General features: G+C 36.6%; 1 protein-coding gene across 1 annotated transcript in view; it reads right to left on the bottom strand.

The window, feature by feature from the left end:
- Positions 1 to 7,218: 7,218 nt before the first annotated feature.
- LOC149808422 (AP-5 complex subunit mu-1-like) overlaps positions 7,219 to 20,750 on the bottom strand; it is a 59,704-nt gene continuing 46,172 nt past the window's right edge. The window contains exon 13 of the mRNA XM_089977020.1: positions 7,219 to 19,505. Within this exon, the coding sequence (XP_089833146.1) occupies positions 19,384 to 19,505 (122 nt within the window). The 3' untranslated portion in view covers positions 7,219 to 19,383. The remainder of the gene's footprint in view (positions 19,506 to 20,750) is intronic.

Raw genomic sequence — 20,750 nt, 5'->3', positions numbered from 1 at the left:
CAGCGTCACCTAGAGGTCGCCATATAGCATCATTGTCGTCGGCTTTTCTAACAAGCACAACTGTATGTTTGGCTCCAAAAATCACCTTTCTGACATCTCTGCAAAATCGAAAGATATGCGACAGCGGAATGGCACATGAAAAATTTCTACGATTACCTTTTAGCATTTGTCTACGTGCAACGAAACCTAAATTAAATTCTGCATTATCACCACGAACCACCGGCCACACATCAGCGTCAGCGTTATCGGCAAAGTTTCTTGGTCGTCTAATATCGTACTGATCACTGTTAGGAAAATTAGAAGTGTCCTTGGCAAACATCATTGATGGACCGGCTGATCTTGTATAATCATCAGAATATCTCGCTAGACCAATTATTGTTGTAGCAACATCGACATCCTTTTGAATTGATTCAATATTTTTTCCATCAATCATGTAGATAGCACTATCAAACAAGGCCATAATTCCGTTATTGACAAAACCGATTTTAACATTGGGTCCGTATTCTGTATCATCTGTTTTTATAATTTCTCCTTCTACCTCAATAAATGCTTCAGCGGGCAGGAAATATCTACTTGTATCCTGAACCTGAAGTTCAATTCGTCCTCGTTTATTTGGTTCTCGTGCGTCATAAGAGTAATACTGATAATCACGCACTGATTCATTTTTAAGAACCGGTTCGTCTATGTCGAATGCTGGGTCGGATTCCCGTTTAAACATTTTATTATAGAAGTTATCGTCTAAAACGAAGACCACTTCCCGCAATCAAACTTGTGTTTATTTGTTCAGGATTTATCAGCGCCGCTAGTTTTTGATTTGCGGCTTCATTTATTACTTTACTAACATTTGCTGGCATGTCTGCGGTGGCTGGTAATTTTACCGGCGGAGGTTTACTACGTATCAGTCGTGCTAGTCTGTCCTTGATTGCCAGGAATGCTTTACTGGCAGCGCTACCAACAGCGCCAGTAGCTTTATCTTTAATAACATCAATGGCTTTCGTCGATAATTGTTTTGCGATCGGTATTGCTTTAGGTGCCATCCTCGCAAATAAACCCTGAACAACATCGCCTAATCCGTTTCCATAAGTCATCCTGTATACGGGTACTCGTGAATTTACCACCCTGACCATGACTGGTCTACGATGAGAATTGTGTACTATCATTTTATTTAATTAGTTATTTCTCTAATCGCTGTCGACAAGTTCATCAATAAGTTCTCGATAGATGTGAGTATCCATGATGCCGCCTTGAAATAATCGCTGACAGATATCAGCTGCTTCATTAATTATTTCTGGTGAGTTATTTCCGGCACGCCTTCCTCCTAAGAGAACTTCTAGCCGTGATACATCATTGATGATATTATCAGGACAAGTAATGTGACCACCAAGACCACTACCTGTAGCCCCAAAGCCAAGAGTTTTGAGAATATCATCATCTTTTTCATCTGGACGCTCCTCCAATGGCGGTGAATAGGGAGGTGGAGATCCTCGTTGTCTACTTTTGTGAAGTTTCTTTATTGCATTTATAAGTTTTGGGTATCCCAAATCGACCGTTTTTTTTATCGTAGTATATACGATACGCCCATTTAACAAAATTTGTATCATTCGTGGACTTATATTTCTTGTTTAAAACTTTTTCTTTGCTATATAAACCAGCTAATATCACTTCAGGTAATTTTTCTTCTGGTGTGTTTTTAAGGGTTTTAATAAAACCCGGATCAAATTTTGCAGTTAGTTCAACAATTTCTTTCTTTGCTGCTTTGGGCGCAGCAGCTTCGGCGACTTCAGTACCTTCTTCAGCTGTGGGTGGAGGTTGAGCTACAACGGTGGGTGGAGGTTGAGCTGCAGCTATATCAGTTGGAAGATCTCGTAAAATCTTTTTTGTTTGTTTGGTTCTTCTAGCAATCTTTTCAGTCTGCTCGGCGGTTTGTTTTAACACTGGAAGAATACCCTTTTCATCTCCCAATAAAGCTCTTTCAGTGACCGCCGCAGCTTTTTTCAGTAGCTGTTGTAACGGGTTTAAATAATTCTTCTGCACCTGTTGCAAATTCAACTTGTGCTTGCTGCCGTGCTTATAATTTTTGTCTTACATAATCTCTCACAGGAAGAAATTTTTTTATTGCTTCTAGTCGCTCTCGAGCCAGTCTAGCAGAAAGTGCTTCTCCAATATTGGCCATTATTGTTAACTTAAATTTTTAATTCACAGCAGAAATCCTAGAAATCAATAGCAGCAGAGAGACTAGGCCACCAAGTGTTTCGTCTAACACCCCCACCCCCCGGAGTCAAGAAGTATTTTTATAGTTAGTTATTTTTCATGAAATAACTCTTCTAGTCAGCAGAGAAGGTTTATTTATCATAGTTTTCTGAATAGAGGGTTTATTTTGTGAAATAAGACCCTCTATCAAAAGTGTTCTCGATAGAGGGTTCTGTTGGACGGAATAGTTGGTGGGCTCAGTCTCTCTGCTGTTGCCTAGTGTCAGGATAATGTGATTGGCTCGGACATCATGCTACATGTCTGCGGCATGATCCCCCAGTGCTAGATATCACTATAAACTGCCACACTGCAGACACCATAGCGATATGGCTAAAAAAATTTAAAGCTACGTTAAAAATACACACACACACACACACACACACACTGGCTGTCAAAGGTAATGTTACAATATAGGATACAATCTTAAAATAGCAGCAGCAGATAAACACCGAACTATATAAAACATGCATACTATAAGAACATGCATACATAAAATATTCACTTTTAAACAAGAAACCTTATGAAACAAACAAAATTGCACACAACTGCTGTCAAACTTAACAGTACTGGATTTGACCGACGACGAATGGACCAAGAATAATTGCGAGTCCGTTAACCACGCGTTGGAGCAGATTGTAGAGGAAATCGAAACTTCTGACAGAAGTTGTATCTTATTTAAACGACTTGGCGGACGGACATTCCAAAGACTTGAGAAGTGCATTAATAGGGTATGGTGAATACCGACTCGTTGACATTCAGAGACAATTTAAAATTTCAAAGACGGAATGGGTGACACAAACTACCGAACAAAGACATAAAAATGAACAAATATTCAGAAACTTCATTCTTAGAGACAGTAAATACATGCCATCATCAGACAGACAGTCAGAAATCGTGGCACAGAGAACACACGGAAAGAAACCAGGACAAAGTAAACGGAAAATAAACGAACCAGCAGTGACAAATAAAAAGACTAAGACAAACAAATAGCATAATTTTAGATATGATATATTGCAACGAACGCACTCCTTGTCGCATGTTAATTTCCGCGATCCCGTGTATAACCTATATCTGCTATTAATTTGTTTTAATCAGCTCGCTATTATCAAACTGACCTTCAAAACCACACACGTTGCAAATCTACTGTTTGATCGCTAATAAATTTACATCTTTGAATGCCCACATTTCTTGTACAAAATTTTTTGATCATGTTTAATTTCCTATTAATAAGATTTATATTATAATGTTATGATTGGTTATGCGATGCAGTTTATAAAGACATGTATATACTAGAACAGGGTGGTCCAGCTTCTTCAACCCCGCGGGCCACATGAACCAAAAATGTAATGTTTGTGGGCCATACATGCAGGGGCGGATTAAGGCTCACTGGTGCCCTAAGCACTGACAAATCTTGGTGCCCCCCTCCTTTCCACGTACACCTGGGAAGATAACCCTAGGGTGCACCATAATCAAGAAACAGCACATTATGATCAATTTGCACTAGTTTTATCATTTTTTTTTTTTACAAATCTTCATTCGTTTTTTTTTTTCTTTTCACCCTTTTCTCAACTTTGCGCTGCCCCCTTTGGCCCTGGTGCACTAAGCACGTGCTTAGTCTGCTTAATGGTTAATACGCCCCTGCATACATGCAAATATGGCACGCGGGACTTCAGTTGGACCAATCTGTACTAGAAAATTGTCCTTTGGAATATATAGTACGACAACATGTTAACTATTTAATATATTTTAAGGAACGAATTATGTGTGTGTGTGTGTGTGTGTGTGTGTGTGTGTGTGTGTGTTTTGTGCATGAGGTCTTATGCTGAGGCCACATACTTATCAGTTTAATTCAGAGGCGTAGCGGGGGGGGGGGGGCAGGGGGGTACATATGTCCCCGGGCGCCAGAGTACAGGGGCGCCAAAATGAGGCTTACAACGTTACATTATAATAAGTAAACAAGGGCAATATTCAAAAATGTGATTAAACGGGGAGGGGGCTGGGGCGCCAATTTTATACTTCGTCCCCGGGCGCAAAATATCATAGCTACGCCTCTGGTTTAATTGATATAACTTGGGCGTGTTTATGTCTATTGTCGCTATATTTAATCTTATTTCCTCTTCGAGTAGGCACGTTAGAATTGCCTTATTTGTATAACAATTTTAAAACATGTATTTGTTATATGAAACAAATACAATCTGATTATGTTCGAAAAATTGTCTTTGTGTATTAAACCCATTTCTGCAACTATCCAGTATCCCATACGCTTCCTCCTTTAACAGAATATGTTTAAAAAACTGTCGATATGCTTGAAAGCATACAATAGCCAACCAGTGGTGTAATATGTACTATGGGCCGTCCCTTTAGTACGTTCGCTTGGAGGGGGTAACACAAATGCATACGCTTGCGTAGGGGGTGTGTGGGTCTAATGATAATGTACGTACGCATAGGAAACGGGATGCGGGTGGGTGATAATAATGTGTTTAATATGTAACCTGTTCGACTGGTAAAGTCGGCGTTTGAATTTTAGCGGAAAGAAGATAAACTTTTTAAAGTTACGCAGTTTATTTCTTTGATGCAGCCAGACATTCAACGTCGGTGGACTATCTGTTTTATTAAACACGTTAATATTGTTAATCCTCAATCGTTCGTTTCTGCGTGGATTAAATATAGGCCTTTTCTTTAGAATTCGGGGGGCGGGGGCGTCAAGAGTACGTACGCAGATGGGGTGGGTTAAAAAAATACGCTTGTGTACAGGGAGGGGGGAAGGTTAAGCTTGCCAGATTTTTGCGTACGTACTAAATGGATGGCCCCCTATTAGCCAGTACATGTGTTGTATATACCAGTAACGGAAACCAATATGGAAAATGTAACTACTCTGAATCGTGGGCAAACAATTTTTGTTGTGGTATAAATACGAAATAAGTAAGGAAATGATTTGGCACGCCATTCTCGCAAGTTTCTTTGCATTTAGACCATTAAGATAAATGATCGCGTATAATTCATGATGGTCACACTGAAACTATATAGCTGTTTTACTTGCTGGTTTGCACAAATCAAACATCCCGGAACTTAAGATAATAAGAAAAATGTAATTATTAATAACCGCAATATAATGATCAACTTAATAAATCAGTATTTTAATATATATGTATTATTAATATCTTAAGCATTAAACTGATGCATACATTGTAATATACGCTGTTAATATTAATACATTTATTTACTTTCAAAACTGTTGTCAAAATGCGCAATTTCCAGCTTCTTGCTAATTTGATGTTGCATCACTCACAGTAAAGAAAGTAATAATATATTTTTTTTTTATATACAACTAATATTAAATTTAACATAAGTATACATACACAACCAGTATACACTATGGTATATACAACACAAGTGCGTTTCGGTGTTTTCGTTGCGTTCCGGTCTTTCGGTGCGTTGCGATGTTTCGGTAGAGTATATATATGTTTTGCTGACCAGGATTGGTTAATAATGTAAGTTATCTTTTGGGAGAGTTTATACAGGTTGTAAGTGAAATAATAGAGACAATGTTTTATTGGTGGAATTTCAGTCCTTTAACATTCTTGAGTTTGGAACACTCGTTACTAAAATTAGCACCTGACTCTTTGGTGCGGATTTGAAAGCACATGTTGCAAACACATGCAAGTCCAGAAAATGGCGCGGCTCATATCCTTTCCTCTACACAGAAGCTGACGTCCAGGTTTCATAAATACTGATAAATATAGGTTTGATCATGAGTGTTCAAAACTTTTAAGTTATTGAATTTTTAATATCATGGTGTTTACATATGTTTACTATGGGAACTGAATTAGTACTGTGAGTCTACTAATAGTGACGTTATTCAAGGCTCGAAAATATGTTACACTGCAATTTTATTTAAACATTTTTAACAAAATCGGCACACCATATGGCAAATTCGTAATTTTTCAACCACTAGATATGCAATTTTAATAGGACTGATCACCAGCTTACGAATGGACAGCTGTTTTGGCGATTTTCAGCGCCAACCTACTTTGTTATACGTACGACTTAACCCTTCGCCATCTTGACAAAGTGGCGTTAAGTACAGTCGTAATTTGTAATTTGCTACTCAGTGTTTGGATCATATATCCGTGAAATTGAAACAGTGGATAGTAACACGCATTTTTCATTTTTGATTCACCCGGATTATGCTTATATTTTAGAGTAAATCAAAGTGATAAGACTTCTCATGCACAGTCAGGCAATTTATGTAGGAAACAATTTCAAATTCAATACATGTTTTAAATCTATTTTTGATTTACTCGTATAAATTTATTAGTACCATAACATTTCTTTAGTTTAAGGTATCATAATAAAATGTTTCCATTTTTTACATTTGTTGAGAAAAAAAAACTTCATCTCCAAAGATCAAGCATTTTGATGACCGGTTATTTTTTGATTTCAGTTTTTGAACAGCTCCTGACGTAATGTGTTAGGGTTTATGTGTGGAAAAATATAAATATTTAATAATGAGGCCAAGGATAAATCAAAAGAATTTAATGTTACAGCCCGAAAATGCATTTTTCAAAATACCATGCGCATAACTAGTCCGATGGTGAAGTTTTCACGACGATGTGCCTCAATAACCATGGGCAATTTACGTTTTACGATATCACCTTTTGAGACTGAGGTTTTTATGTGTTTAAAATTACAATCAAGACATGTGAGATATCTCCCTAACTCCCTAAAGTTTTTGGTTATCGTTATCTAGCAGATGATTGACCATGGTGTTGTTGCCTGGATGGAGCAATTAATAATATAAAGTATGAAATTAAGGGATGGAATAATAGAGGACTGAGCAGAGATATAGAATAGAATAACATGAGCCCCCCTTATGTAAAATACAACAGTTTAATCAATTACATATACAAAAGTGGCATGTGAATAGTTCACTTTCTCTCAGAAATAGAGTTACAAACTTATGCAAAGTCAATTTAGCCATTTTATTACTGATAGACCATATTTCACCATTTGATCAAATGACTGATCGAACTCAAATTGCCGGCTTGACAGCATCACCTGGTGATTCTGGTCTTTCCCAAATCACTGCTGGTTGACGTTTCCGTATATTTCCTCCTCTCACTCTCTCTTTAGCCTCTTTGGGTCATCAAATCTTAGTTCGGACTGTGCTCTCTTTGTCACACTTCAGTCAGGTGTCAAAGTATTTTTTTCCTTCAAATAAAAATATTTATTCCAACCTAAATATATGTTAGGATTTTCCTTTTCCTGGGATCAACAAAATATTCTCACTCTTTTTTGTCAGATAGCATCTATCAGATTCAATAGAACTAGCTAATATCATTCGCCTAATACACAAACAACCTACTATCATAAACCAATGCCTTGTTAGCGGCTACCGCATTCTTCTCTGACTACCATTACATACATAGCCCTATCTGATACTGTTATTCTCCCGCTGGGCTATAAATTTACCAGCTTGCCTATCAGTCAACACATGGCCTACACCACTGAGTCAGTGGAAAGAATTCACAACTTAATTACACACAAATTAATGGACTTCACTTCTTTTCCTAACTAGGCTACTTTGCTGATTAGCGATTTCTTGGCATGCATTTCCAGACGTAGGAAAATCAATCCTCAGCATAAATTATACAGATCATTTAAGACAGATAATTTACATATTCACACAATTTTCATCAGAACAAATACATGAAATATTATAACACATTATTCTTATTACATACTAAGCCTCAACTCATTAATATAATAAAATATTATATGACATTCTTACAATCTGAATGACAAACATGCAGCCAGACATTCAACGTTGGTGGATTATGTTTTATTAAAAACGTTAATATTATTAATCCTTGATCATTTCTGCATGGATTAAATATAGACCATTCTGTAGAATTAGAGGGTGGGTGCGTCAAGCTTATTACACAGGTGGGGAAGGGTGTAAAAAAGTATGCATGTGTACAGGGAAGGGGGAGGGGTCAAACTTGGCCAGATTTTTGTGGATGGCCTCTTTCTGAATTTACATTTCTATCATTTGTTTAAAAAGCTGAAGCTTTGTTAATTCCAATTTCATCTGGGTTTTTAAAAAAAAGAAACTAATTCCTTTAATTACTTATCAAAACCCCGAGACAGACTTACTAATCAAACCCAAAATAAGTATGATCAAAATTTCCTTTCCTGCCAAATACTGAATCAAAATATTGTTTCTTTTTTGCTTTGTTAATGATGCTTTCACTTCAGAATGATCATGATGATTGGCGAGTTCAAGCAAATCGTTCTTTTTCATCAACTCGATCCCTTTCGATATAGGATTTAAAACAAAAGTTCTTCACTTCTGATGACATTGTGAATGCTTGCTGGTTTCATTAAAGATTTCTCAAACATGTGAAATGAAAATATTTACAAAGGACAATTAAATTCCTAAGCAATGTCAGTTTAAATTTTAAAGACACTATTTAATATTTGTGAAATGTTTCATAGAAATTCAGATCCGGATGAGCCCCCAATTTATGTTAAATCTATAGGTCTTAAACTATATAACAGAAAGAAGTGAAACTAACAAGATTGTCAAAATCAAGAAATAAGTTATTTCTGTGAGTTACAAAATGAAAATGTAAACGATATATACAGTATTGTGAATTAGATCCTAAATAAACCCGAATGTTTTATCACAACTCCAAAAAATATAGAATTTTCTGAATTGCAAAAGTCTTGAATGTCCTGATATACCAATAATCTTGATTGTTCTGGTGTACCAAAATTTCTGAACATCCTCATGTGCCACAAAGATACAATCTAAAATGTTTGAATGAGTGCTCACTAATATCAAAACAGTGTTTTAGTCCAAAAAACATGAGCTTTTTATAATTCTAGTGAATAGATCAAATAAATAATTCTTCTGTAATTCTATGTGAAGTTAACTACAAACTCTGATCCTAAAAAATTGTTTACCATACCTCTACATATACACATACCCACTTGACTACTGATGAAGTACATTGTTTTGGACAACCAAAATTTCCTATGGAAAATTCCACCAACTCCTGAACTCAAATTCTATTAAATATCTTGTTTACTACTGAAAACATGACAAAAATCAGGTAGGCAAAACCCCATTTGTAACAAGTCTGAAACTGATGGATTCTGGATGAAGTGAAAACACCCAACAAAACAGTCAAAAAACCCAATGTAATTCAAGTAAGAGAAAAATTATAAATATGGTTCATATAACTATATGACATTCAATATTTTCTAATAACTCAAAATGATTTTAAGTTGAAAATATTGGGTTCTTACTAAACTTTAAGTATATTTGTGCTCTCTTTGGCTCATTTGATACGTAATTACTGTATTTACATCATATTTTAAAAGACAAGTCTAGAATTGTATGAAGTTTTGAATGATATAATAATTGTATCTGTAATTTTATATTTGTAGTGTGTAACTTTATGTATGTTCTTTTCTACGAAGAATTTTGATCTCTCCCTACATATAAGACATGGTGGCAAAGCAAAAAAATGCCTCAGTTACTACTACTATGCTTTCTATGGATGTAACTACAGGGAGGCTGGGAAGGTGTATGCATATTATGATCAGGTAAGTATTCTTGAAGAAACATATTTTATTAGGAAAAATTGGTTTCTTCTTCAAATACATTACCCAATCTTAATACCTTAGAAAATAGGTAAGAGGTGGAGGAGGTACATCCCCTTACCCCAGAGATGTGATCTCCGGTCCCCTAGAGTATGTAAGACAGCTTCTGGGTAACCTGACTGAAGGGGACTCGGTCTATTAGGTCCCGGTTTCAAAAGCCCCCCCTCCCCCCACAAATCTAGCGGAAGTCGTGAAGCCGGGTCTTTAAGAAGCTGTTGATCGATCTGGAAAGGTAGCCTGTTAAGCTGTGGATATAGGTCCCACAAGATGAACTGGGCCCTCTGGGATGACATATATTGGAGATAAAAGCTAGAGAATGTGGACTCTGATCTCCATTCTACAGCCTGAATGATGCTGGTTAACAAACAGTTCTGGTCTGATGCTAGGTTGGTGGCAACTGCTTGAACCTCATGAGTCGAAGTGCATAACAAGTTCATTTGAGCTCCTGTTATTTCCCTATATGCTGAGCAAAATACCCCCTTACTCCAGGATGAGATAGGCTCTTCTGATGGATCCTCTTGTCCTTTTATGAGAAATTCTTTTAAAGTAGGTGGCCTTCAAAAATTGATGTGTTCAGATGAGACAGAGGTTTCATGACAAAAGTTTGGTTACCTATGGAATAGAGAGAGTTTTTGGCTATGAAAGAGAATGCCATCATGAGTAAGACTTACCCGTCTTGTCGGAATGTGCATGTAGTTTGGGTCTGCTGATATAGAGATTGTGTTTTGCGAGTTCTGTCTGCCATCGCTAACACCATGATGAAGCAGGTCTTGTAGGAAAAGGAGCATCAAAGATGCCATTGAATTGGTTTATAGAAAAAGTCTGGACATGCACCATTACTTGATTAGTCAGACAAGTGAAGACACAGGGGCCCTAATGGGAGTGCTCCGAATTGGTATACAGTGTTGTAGGTGAATCACAGGAGCGTACTGGGAGCCTTGTGAATAGAGACATGAAGGTATGCGTCGTCTAAGTCCAAAGTCTCCCTCATGGGTGAGGTAATTTTAGACTTTGCTACCAAGACTTATACGTAACGGAAGATCACTCTGCCTTACTGCCAGATAGGTCGGCAGACAACTTTTAGCTTCCTGTAGTTAAAAGTAGTCTGGGAGGGCTGGATTTGTGAGGTAATAGTATTAAAGTATTATGATTGGATAATGTATTTGAAGTAGAACTTTACCTCATGCCAACATTATAAGCAGCAAAAATCTGAAATAATATGTGGTCAAGGAAAAATTTATGATAATAGTACTAAACCACTATCAGGCCATTTTGTACTTATTGACCTAGCTACATTATGTACTAAACCACTAACAGGCCATTTCGTACTGATTGACCAAGCTACATTATGTACTAAAATACTATCAGGCCATTTTGTACTGATTGACCACGCTACATTTTGTACTAAAATACTATCAGGCCATTTTGTAGTGATTGACCAAGCTATATTATTGTACTAAAATACTATCAGGCCATTTTGTAGTGATTGACCAAGCTACATTATGTACTAAAATACTATCAGGCCATTATGCACTGATTGACCAAGTTACATTTTGTACTAAAATACTATCAGGCCATTTTGTACTGATTGACCAAGCTACATTTTGTACTAAAATACTATCAGGCCATTTTGCACTGACTGACCAAGCTATATTATGTACTAAAATACTATCAGGCCATTTTGCACTGACTGACCAGGCTACATTATGTACTAAAATACTATCAGGCCATTTTGTACTGATTGACCAGGCTACATTTTGTACTAAAATACTATCAGGCCATTTTGCACTGATTGACCAAGCTATATTATTGTACTAAAATACTATCAGGCCATTTTGTAGTGATTGACCAAGCTACATTATGTACTAAAATACTATCAGGCCATTTTGTACTGATTGACCAAGCTACATTATGTACTAAATTACGATCAGGCCATTTTGTACTGATTTACCTAGCTATATTATGTAATAAAGCACTATCAGGCCATTATGCACTGATTGACCAAGTTATATTTTGTACTAAAATACTATCAGGCCATTTTGCACTGACTGACCAAGCTATATTATGTACTAAATTACTATCAGGCCATTTTGCACTGACTGATCAGAGCTACATTATGTACTAAAAGTGAACACTGGTTAATATGAAGTGTCCTTCAAAACATTCTTTTGTACTGATTGATCTAGCTACATTATGTAATAAACCACTATCAAGCCATTTAGAACTGATTGACCAAGCTACATTTTGTACTAAAATACTATCAGGCCATTTTGTACTGATTGACCAAGCTACATTATGTAATAAACCACTATCAAGCCATTTAGAACTGATTGACCAAGCAGCCTTAAGTGCTAAACCACTATCAGGCAGTTTTGTACTAATTGACCTAGCTACATTATGTACTAAAAAAAACTATTACACAAACAACCTATGCATAAAGGTGCATAATACTGATTGTGACTATGCTACATAAGTGGAAATTTTTTTTTTGTGAAATTAAAATACTACTGCAAGAATGGGGTTATCGGTTGCTACTATAATGTGATTGAAGTAATGTTTTCTTTGGTTACCTGTAGTTTATATTGACTGTAACAGAGCTGATTTGAAATTTTATATTAAATGATTGCCACAGTGTATACATAATGGCAAAAAGTTTATAGATTGCTGCATATAGATTCTAAATTAAATTTACGAGTGTATTTAATGCAGGATCAAATTACCAGAACAATGGAGTGTTTCTAATTTTACAGAAAAGATTAAATTGCTATTTCATTTAAATGTGTCATACAGATTTGTCAGAAAAGCTCAAAAGATATATGATCAGTGCTGAAAGAAATTTTTTTTAGGCACAGGCCCAGGGCTGGTGACCTAAATAAACTCATAAGCCCTGACTGAAATTCCACAAGCCTGGGAAGTTCATACCTGTCAACTCTCAAGCTGGGAGAAAAACCTTTTGGGGTATTTCCACACTTACCTCATGATCTCATAATATTTCACATTTTTTGCAGAGAACTCTCGATTATGACATTATGTCTGTCAGTATTCATTTTTCAGAAAGAAAAAAAAAAACATACATTAATAGATATATCATATGCAATCGACAGAGGCCATATTCTATTTTATCACTTGTGAATCATGTTGTGAGGAAATAATTAACATCACACTACAAAGTTTTTTTGTTGATAAATAAAATGTTAAGATTAAGCATTATTCACGTAAATTTCACATTTTTAAAACCCCTACAACAGTACTATAGTAACAAAAGAATTGTCACCAATTGGTTTAAATCCCATGAATGATCACTGTGACTGCTGTGTAATTTTCTCTGCAAACTAAATCGCATTTCCATTTCTGCCAAGAAGCTCAGCCAGTAAACACCTGGCATTCCTCTACCATATATGTAAACTTTAATTACCATGATTAAATTAAAAGAAGGAATAAAACAACATATACCACACAGTATATGTGCCCCCAAAGAACTATGAGTAAATATTTTATTTAGTAAACAGTGTTACATGCTGTAAGAGTTAAACCTAAATATATAAGGTGGAATATAAAACGTAAGAAAAACAGTTGCCACACGTACAGTAACTTATGACTGCAGATTTGAACTGTCAAAATGAAGTCCTGGGCATCATAAGTTACAACAAAATAGGGCATTGTTTATTTGCAAGTCAGTTGCTGGTGTTTATATATACATGATGTAGAACATGGTTTCTTTGAATTATGTCCGAAGGGCTGTCCTTTACACAAGATAAATGCAATGATAAGGATTTACTATTGATTAGTCACACTGTCTTTATGCTTGTATACTTAAGTCTAACAGTCTCTATATTGCATTTCAAGACACTGTATCAGCTGAGATTATGAATGTTTTGCACACCAGCAGAGCACCAAGTGCTGGCTTACAGAGCCTGGATCTGAGTTAAGTTTTATTTTTGTTAACAATGCTGAACAATCCCTCACAGTCAGCATTAGAATTCAATGGTAAAGAATCAATATTCCTTGCATAACCTGACTAAGAAGAGGAAATTTATATCTGCCAGTTATTGAGTCTTTTAGATGGGAAATAAGGTGCCACTGCACATCAACTCTGTCTGCATGATGTACATTGCCAGGTAGACTGCCACCTTGATACTTCAGGAGTTCTCCTTCTACTTTATCTGCAGCCTTTCCTGCAGCAAGATGCATCAAATGACAGGGACAACCTGATATGTACAATGATGGAGACATTTTTCAAAATATAGAATGCAACTCCTTTATGAATTCCAGTCATAACTGATGCATTATCAGCTGAAAACCCCATACAGTTATGCCAATTTATGTTTATTCAAAGCATTATCAAGCAAATAAATTATGTTTTCTCCACTGGAATCTACGGTTAATTCTGGTAATGAAAGAAGAGCACTCTGACTTTGTCCTTTACACGGACTGGGTACAATGTTTTGTTATCGTAATCACTACTCCTCCCTGTTGCAATAATAAATGACCAAATTTTTATGGCTTCTGCAATTTTAAGTGAAGTACCTTCTGTTAAACACCTAACAATATTAGACGACTTTGTTCTTGCACATGCATATTTTCTGCAATTTTGGAATAAGGAAACACTCATTTGAACAAAGGACCAATGCAGTCTTCTACCACTAGGGGTAGTTGGTGTTCTATTAAGAACTCGGTAAATAATGCCTGTGCATTTATAAAATTTGTATCCACAATTTAGTTCTGCTGTAAAAAACGAAGTTACCTTAGTATTGGAGTTAATAAAATGAGCTAATTCAAGGCTTCTTTGTTTTACCAGCATGACCAATATTAAAATCTTTCCACACAGCCTGCAATGGGCGTGAAGGTGCCCTAGAATGGAATGCTGTATTCTGTAACTCATGTATTCATCACTGAATAGGTTTTTTGACTTTTTCTAATCGATCTGTGAAATTATTTGAAAAACATTTTTGCTCTAACACATGCATCGACTAGAATAAATCTGACTTGACTTTTAGCACCAAATACCTACAGACTGGTTCTGTACCATATACAAATTAGAACAAAGAATCTCCGAGCAAAGATTAAAAAGTAGAAAACTAGTCTGTTCTTTCCTACCTAAGCCTTAAAGCTGCTATAAATAGAAGCTGAGGTCAAAAGTTTGAAAGTAGAAACCAGCATGTTTCTTGCAAATAAGGCAACTGCTATAAATAGAACATAATACTGTTCATGCAAGTCTATGGACAAGTGTACTCTTATGTCATAGTTACGTAGAAGCCGTCTTTTCTAGAAAACGGTCTGTAGGATTCATGGGATGTTAACAGAAACAAGAAAACAAATTATTAATTATTCTGGAGGGGGATATACCGAAAATGGGTAATCCGAATACATTTATGCATAAGGCATACTTTTGTTAAAAAAAGTGTAATGATTACATCAAAAGCGTAATGGTTGGCATGTATGTTTACAGTTGTGCAAAGAAAATTAAAGGTACCATATAGAAATTACACACACACTGAATGCTTAAAACTGCCTGTGGAACTTCACTTTTGAACAACCAAACAAATACAATGCAAGTAGCTCAAAAAGGTCCATGTGGGTTTTGTTATCCTGTGGTCAGCTGTGGTGGTCAAACTGAGCCATCGATGCTGTGTCATGGCAAGGACTTGGTTGTATTCCTTAAATCACCCACTACTGCAAAATGGATCTGATAACAGTTCTTGCATGGTTACAATCAAAGATCACACACACAAATTTTCTGGGTCACTTATTGCTTGATCTGTGATGTCCCTTTAGTTCTGATGCCAAATTGCATGATCACTGTCACTTATACATACAGTGGAGCCACACACAGTGCATGCAATCTACAGTTGTAAATTTATCCCAGTAAAACCAAAATCTCAGTATTTTCATAACTTGCATGGGTATGATGGTTATGTGATTATGCAAAGAGTCGCAGAAGCATCAAATGTACCAATAAGTGTCATCCGCCAAAACATGGAAAAATATATGATGTTTAGGCTCAGATAAATGCAGTTAACTGACTTGATGCAGTTTCTGAATTCATGTCTCAACAACCTTGCCAGCAACCTTGCAACAGGATCCAGTGATTAATTTAAAATTACCAGTCAATATGGTACTGCTAACCCTGAAAAGCTAAAGTTGATAAATGGAAAAGAGTGATTCCAGATGAGAACATAAGCAGATGGAAAAAGTTTAATGAGATAGTAACTTGCCAAACATTGTCAGAATTACCCTGATGATTCCAAATAATACCATCAGTATTAGCTATAAAGCCTCAGTCTTGACATCGCAATTGCCACAGGGTTATATATTGTTTCTGATTGTCCTGACTGAGGCCATGGGCGACTGAAATCAATTACTCTACCTGTGTATATTCCATGCAACAATCCCTGGTTGATAAACCTTCATTAATCCCTTGTGGACCAGGAGGGGCTTGTGCTAGACCTGTCAGGGGAGACCTTGACAATACAACCGTGCATTAGACCTGTGAGGGGAGACTTTGACAATACAATTGTGCATTAGACCTGTGAGGGGAGACCTTGACAATACAATTGTGCATTAGACCTGTCGGGGGAGACTTTGACAATACAACTGTGCATTAAATCTGTGAGGGGAGACTCTGACAATACAATTGTGCATTAGACCTGTGAGGGGAGACTTTGACAATAGAATTGTGCATTAGACCTGTGAGGGGAGACTTTGACAATACAATTGCGCATTAGACCTTTGAGGGGAGACCTTGATGATACAATTGTGTATTAGACCTGTGAGGGGAGACTCTGCCAATACAATTGTACATTAGACCTGTGAGGGGAGACTTTGACAATACAATTGTGCATTAGACCTGTGAGGGGAGACCTTGACAATACAATTGTGCATTAGACCTGTGAGGGGAGACTTTGACAATACAATTGTGCATTGGACCTGTGAGGGGAGACTTTGACAATACAATTGTACATTAGACCTGTGAGGGAGACTCTGACAATACAACTGTGCATTAGACCTGTGAGGGGAGACTTTGACAATACAATTGTGCATTAGACCTGTGAGGGGAGACCTTGACAATACAATTGTGCATTAGACCTGTGAGGGGAGACTTTGACAATACAACTGTGCATTAGAGATCAATCTGATATTATGGATTGCTTACAAGTGTACCAAAGGTGTTTGCAACCTTGCCTTCATGTGCTGCACAGATAGCTAAACAAGCTGCAAGTTGTTAATATCATCAAAAACATTGACGGGGATTGGTTAATAGTGCTAGTGTTGCAGGTGATTTGATCGATTCAAAATCAACTTCTGAATCAGTGATTAGTAACTCGAGCATCTATTACATATCAGTGACAGCAAAACAATGCCAGCACCAGTCATTAAAATCTTCAATGAAGTCGCTCAACAATGTCTCTTTGATTCAATGATAAAATGGATAATCGGATATATCTTTGAATCTTGCCATTGCATATACATTATGGTTTCATTTAATAGGGATAATTTACTATTATGAGGCTAGGGATCCAAACATGTAAGTGTCAACAGAATTTCAGGTTCATGACACATCTTGGTATTTTCTGCTGTGTGAAGCGTTCTTAAAGTAAAGCATGCATGTGACAACAATGATGCTTCCTGCGGTGCCAATGACAAAATCGTATTAGTCAACAGTGGCACCGTTCAGCAGTGCATGTTAATGAAAATTTGTCCTTCACAATTTGACTCTCACACATATTTGGGTTTTGTAGAGACTTTCATAAGGTTATTTTGGGGGTCAAACACACGGTCACATTAAATAAGGTAACTCTAAAGACATGTCATTCATAGCATGTATAGGACAAGTCACTAGTGACCCAGATTATAGATGTATAGCTATAATCCTCTCTGACAAGACTTTGTTGCTACATGGCTTAAGTAGCCATATGAGGGTTATTGCTACAGTGCTTAAGTAGCCAAATGAGGGTTACTGCTACAGGGCTTACATCGAAAATGAGCATTAATACTACTGGGCTTAAATAGCCAACTTAGGGTTATTGCTCAGGGCTTAAGTAGCCAAATGAGGGTTACTGCTACAGGGCTTATATAGCCACATCAAGGTTATAGCTACAGGGTTTATGTAGCTAAATGAGGATTATTGCTACAGGGCATATATAGCTAAATGAGGGTTATTGCTACAGGGCTTATGTAGCCAAATGAGGGTTATTGCAAGAGGACCTGTATAGCCAAATGAGGGTTATTGCTACAGGGCTTAAGTAGCCAAATGAGGGTTATTGCTACAGGGCTTAAGTAGCCAAATAAGGGTTACTGCAACAGGACTTATATAGCCAAAAGAGGGTTATTATTACAGGACTTAAGTAGCCAAATGAGTATTACTGCTACAGGGCTTATGTAGCCAAATGAGGGTTATTGCTACAGGGTTTAAGTAGCCAAATGAGGGTTATAGCTACAGGGTTTAAGCAGCCAAATGAGGGTTATTGTTACAGGGCTTAAGCAGCCAAATGAGGGTTATTGTTACAGGGCTTAAGTAGCCAAATGAGGGGTATTGCTACAGGGTTTAAGTAGCCAAATGAGGGGTATTGCTACAGGGCTTAAGTAGCCAAATGAGGGTTATTGCTACAGGGCTTAAGTAGCCAAATGAGGGTTATAACTACAGGGTTTAAGCAGCCAAATGAGGGTTATAACTACAGGGTTTAAGCAGCCAAATGAGGGTTATTGTTACAGGGCTTAAGTAGCCAAATGAGGGTTATAGCTACAGGGTTTAAGCAGCCAAATGAGGGGTATTGCTACAGGGTTTAAGTAGCCAAATGAGGGGTATTGCTACAGGGCTTAAGTAGCCAAATGAGGGTTATTGCTACATGGCTTAAGTAGCCAAATGAGGGTTATAGCTACAGGGTTTAAACAGCCAAATGAGGGGTATTGCTACTGGGCTTAACTAGCCAAATGAGGGTTATTGTTACATGGCTTAAGTAGCCAAATGAGGGTTATAGCTACAGGGCTTATGTAGCCAAACGAGGGTCATTGATGTACCTATAGAGAACTGTAATTGAACCTGTTACATTTTCAAATAATAATGTCCTATCACAAATTAATCAGCTTAATGTGGCCAAGAGAAAGAACACCTTAGTGACATTAAAATGATCAAAGTCAAAAGACTGATGGAATTCTTCCCCTTTATGCACACCTAATGGAACTTGTGTTAAGGGAAAAGCTAATTGCAATAAAATGAGAAAAGGCTTTCAAAATGTTAAATATCCCTGAGTATATTCATAAATTACTGTAACCATGCATGGAAATATATAAATATACTGACAAAATTTATACGAAACAGCAAGGATAAATCTGAAGATTAAAAACATCCATAAATACATCCATCCTTAATTCTGTTTTTATCTGTGTAGCTGTGAAATTTGTATATTGCACATTATTGTCTCAATAGTGTACATAATGGAAATACTGCAGAAAATTCATCTGTCATTTCTCATCTGAATCTATGGTCCCATTATTAGGGGTTGTCAGACATTTTGGTATGACACTTCTAAGAGCATCTCCTTGGATATTCCAGAACTTGTACTCCTTTGAAATATACTCCCGAACTGCAACAGAAAATGTTTTGTAACCATTAAAAGAAAGTATGAAATGTTTCTTTGTCATTTGGCAATCTCTGTCTTACTAATTAATTGATTTAGTACAGGTTATTTCTTTACTTGTGACAGGGCAGATTTTTAGTTCTATGGAACATACATGCCTGAAATTTAGGGACATTTCTTCTGATATTTCCAAAAATTCAAAGAAAGAATCTCAATTTTTAAAGTTCATGTTTTAAATACTTTTTAATGAAAAGCTTTATATTAGAAAAGCATATGTTATGATGGCAGAATTTTGATGTCAAGATTCTAAATAGAGTAATTTATTTTAGAATGGCATGTTTTGATATGCCAAGATTCTAAATAATAATTATTACCACCTGCCTTAAGCAGTCACCTCTTGGAATTAAGAAACATTGCCACTTAAGACAGGTGATGGCCTAATACATATTAATTTCTTCAACAGGAGGGCCTTGGGGACTGCAAACTGCATCAACCCAGACTGCCATCCCATAATATGGCAGCAGATCTAGATCTAAGCAGTAATCAGTAGAATAAAAAACAGACCTGATCTGCCATCCCATAATGTGCTAGCAGTTGGATTTGATGTATATGCGAGTACGTATTTAAGTGTTTAATTTTCTACTGTTTACAGTCAATAATATCATGTGTGGCTAGCAATAAGGTGGAACTAAAATGCAGCGAAATTTCATTCATATAATCATTTTTGAAGAGTGATTAGAGATTTTTTGACAATACAACCTACTATGTACAATTTTAACAAAATTTAACCAATTTAATAAATTTCTTCATTAATACTTTACTGATCATAATAAGTTACAAGTCCTTTCGCTGACTCACTGATCCAGCTCTCCAAACCAAAAGATCACATTAATGACGTCTTTTGGCTTGTTTTAGTAGTAAGAATGCAATACTGTCATCTGCTTACCAAGATGGAACTTCAAGAGTGGTCTCCCACTGGATAGGTGTTGGTGCCAAATCATTTTTCAGTTACCACTGGAGGTGAATTGTGCATTCTTTCAGGGCTGTCACTGTGTGGATGGGCTGCCAGTACTATTATTGAGTAAATCTTCTTTAAATACAGAGATGCTGCATGAAATTTTCTTAAAAGGGGCATGTCCTGACATATACCTCTGAGTGTGGGGAGAAGAATCATTGGAAGGGGTGGGTAAACTATTCCAAATGGTAGCTGATGGGTGTCAATATTATCACAAGGTGTAGCAATCCCTAATT

Source organism: Sinohyriopsis cumingii, chromosome 1 (assembly GCF_028554795.1).
Source record: "Sinohyriopsis cumingii isolate HCF-2022 chromosome 1, ASM2855479v2, whole genome shotgun sequence".
In the NCBI taxonomy this organism is placed as follows: Eukaryota; Metazoa; Mollusca; class Bivalvia; order Unionida; family Unionidae; genus Sinohyriopsis; species Sinohyriopsis cumingii.
The sequence above is the reverse complement of the archived record's forward strand: the minus strand, read 5'-3'. Positions and strand labels throughout refer to the sequence as shown.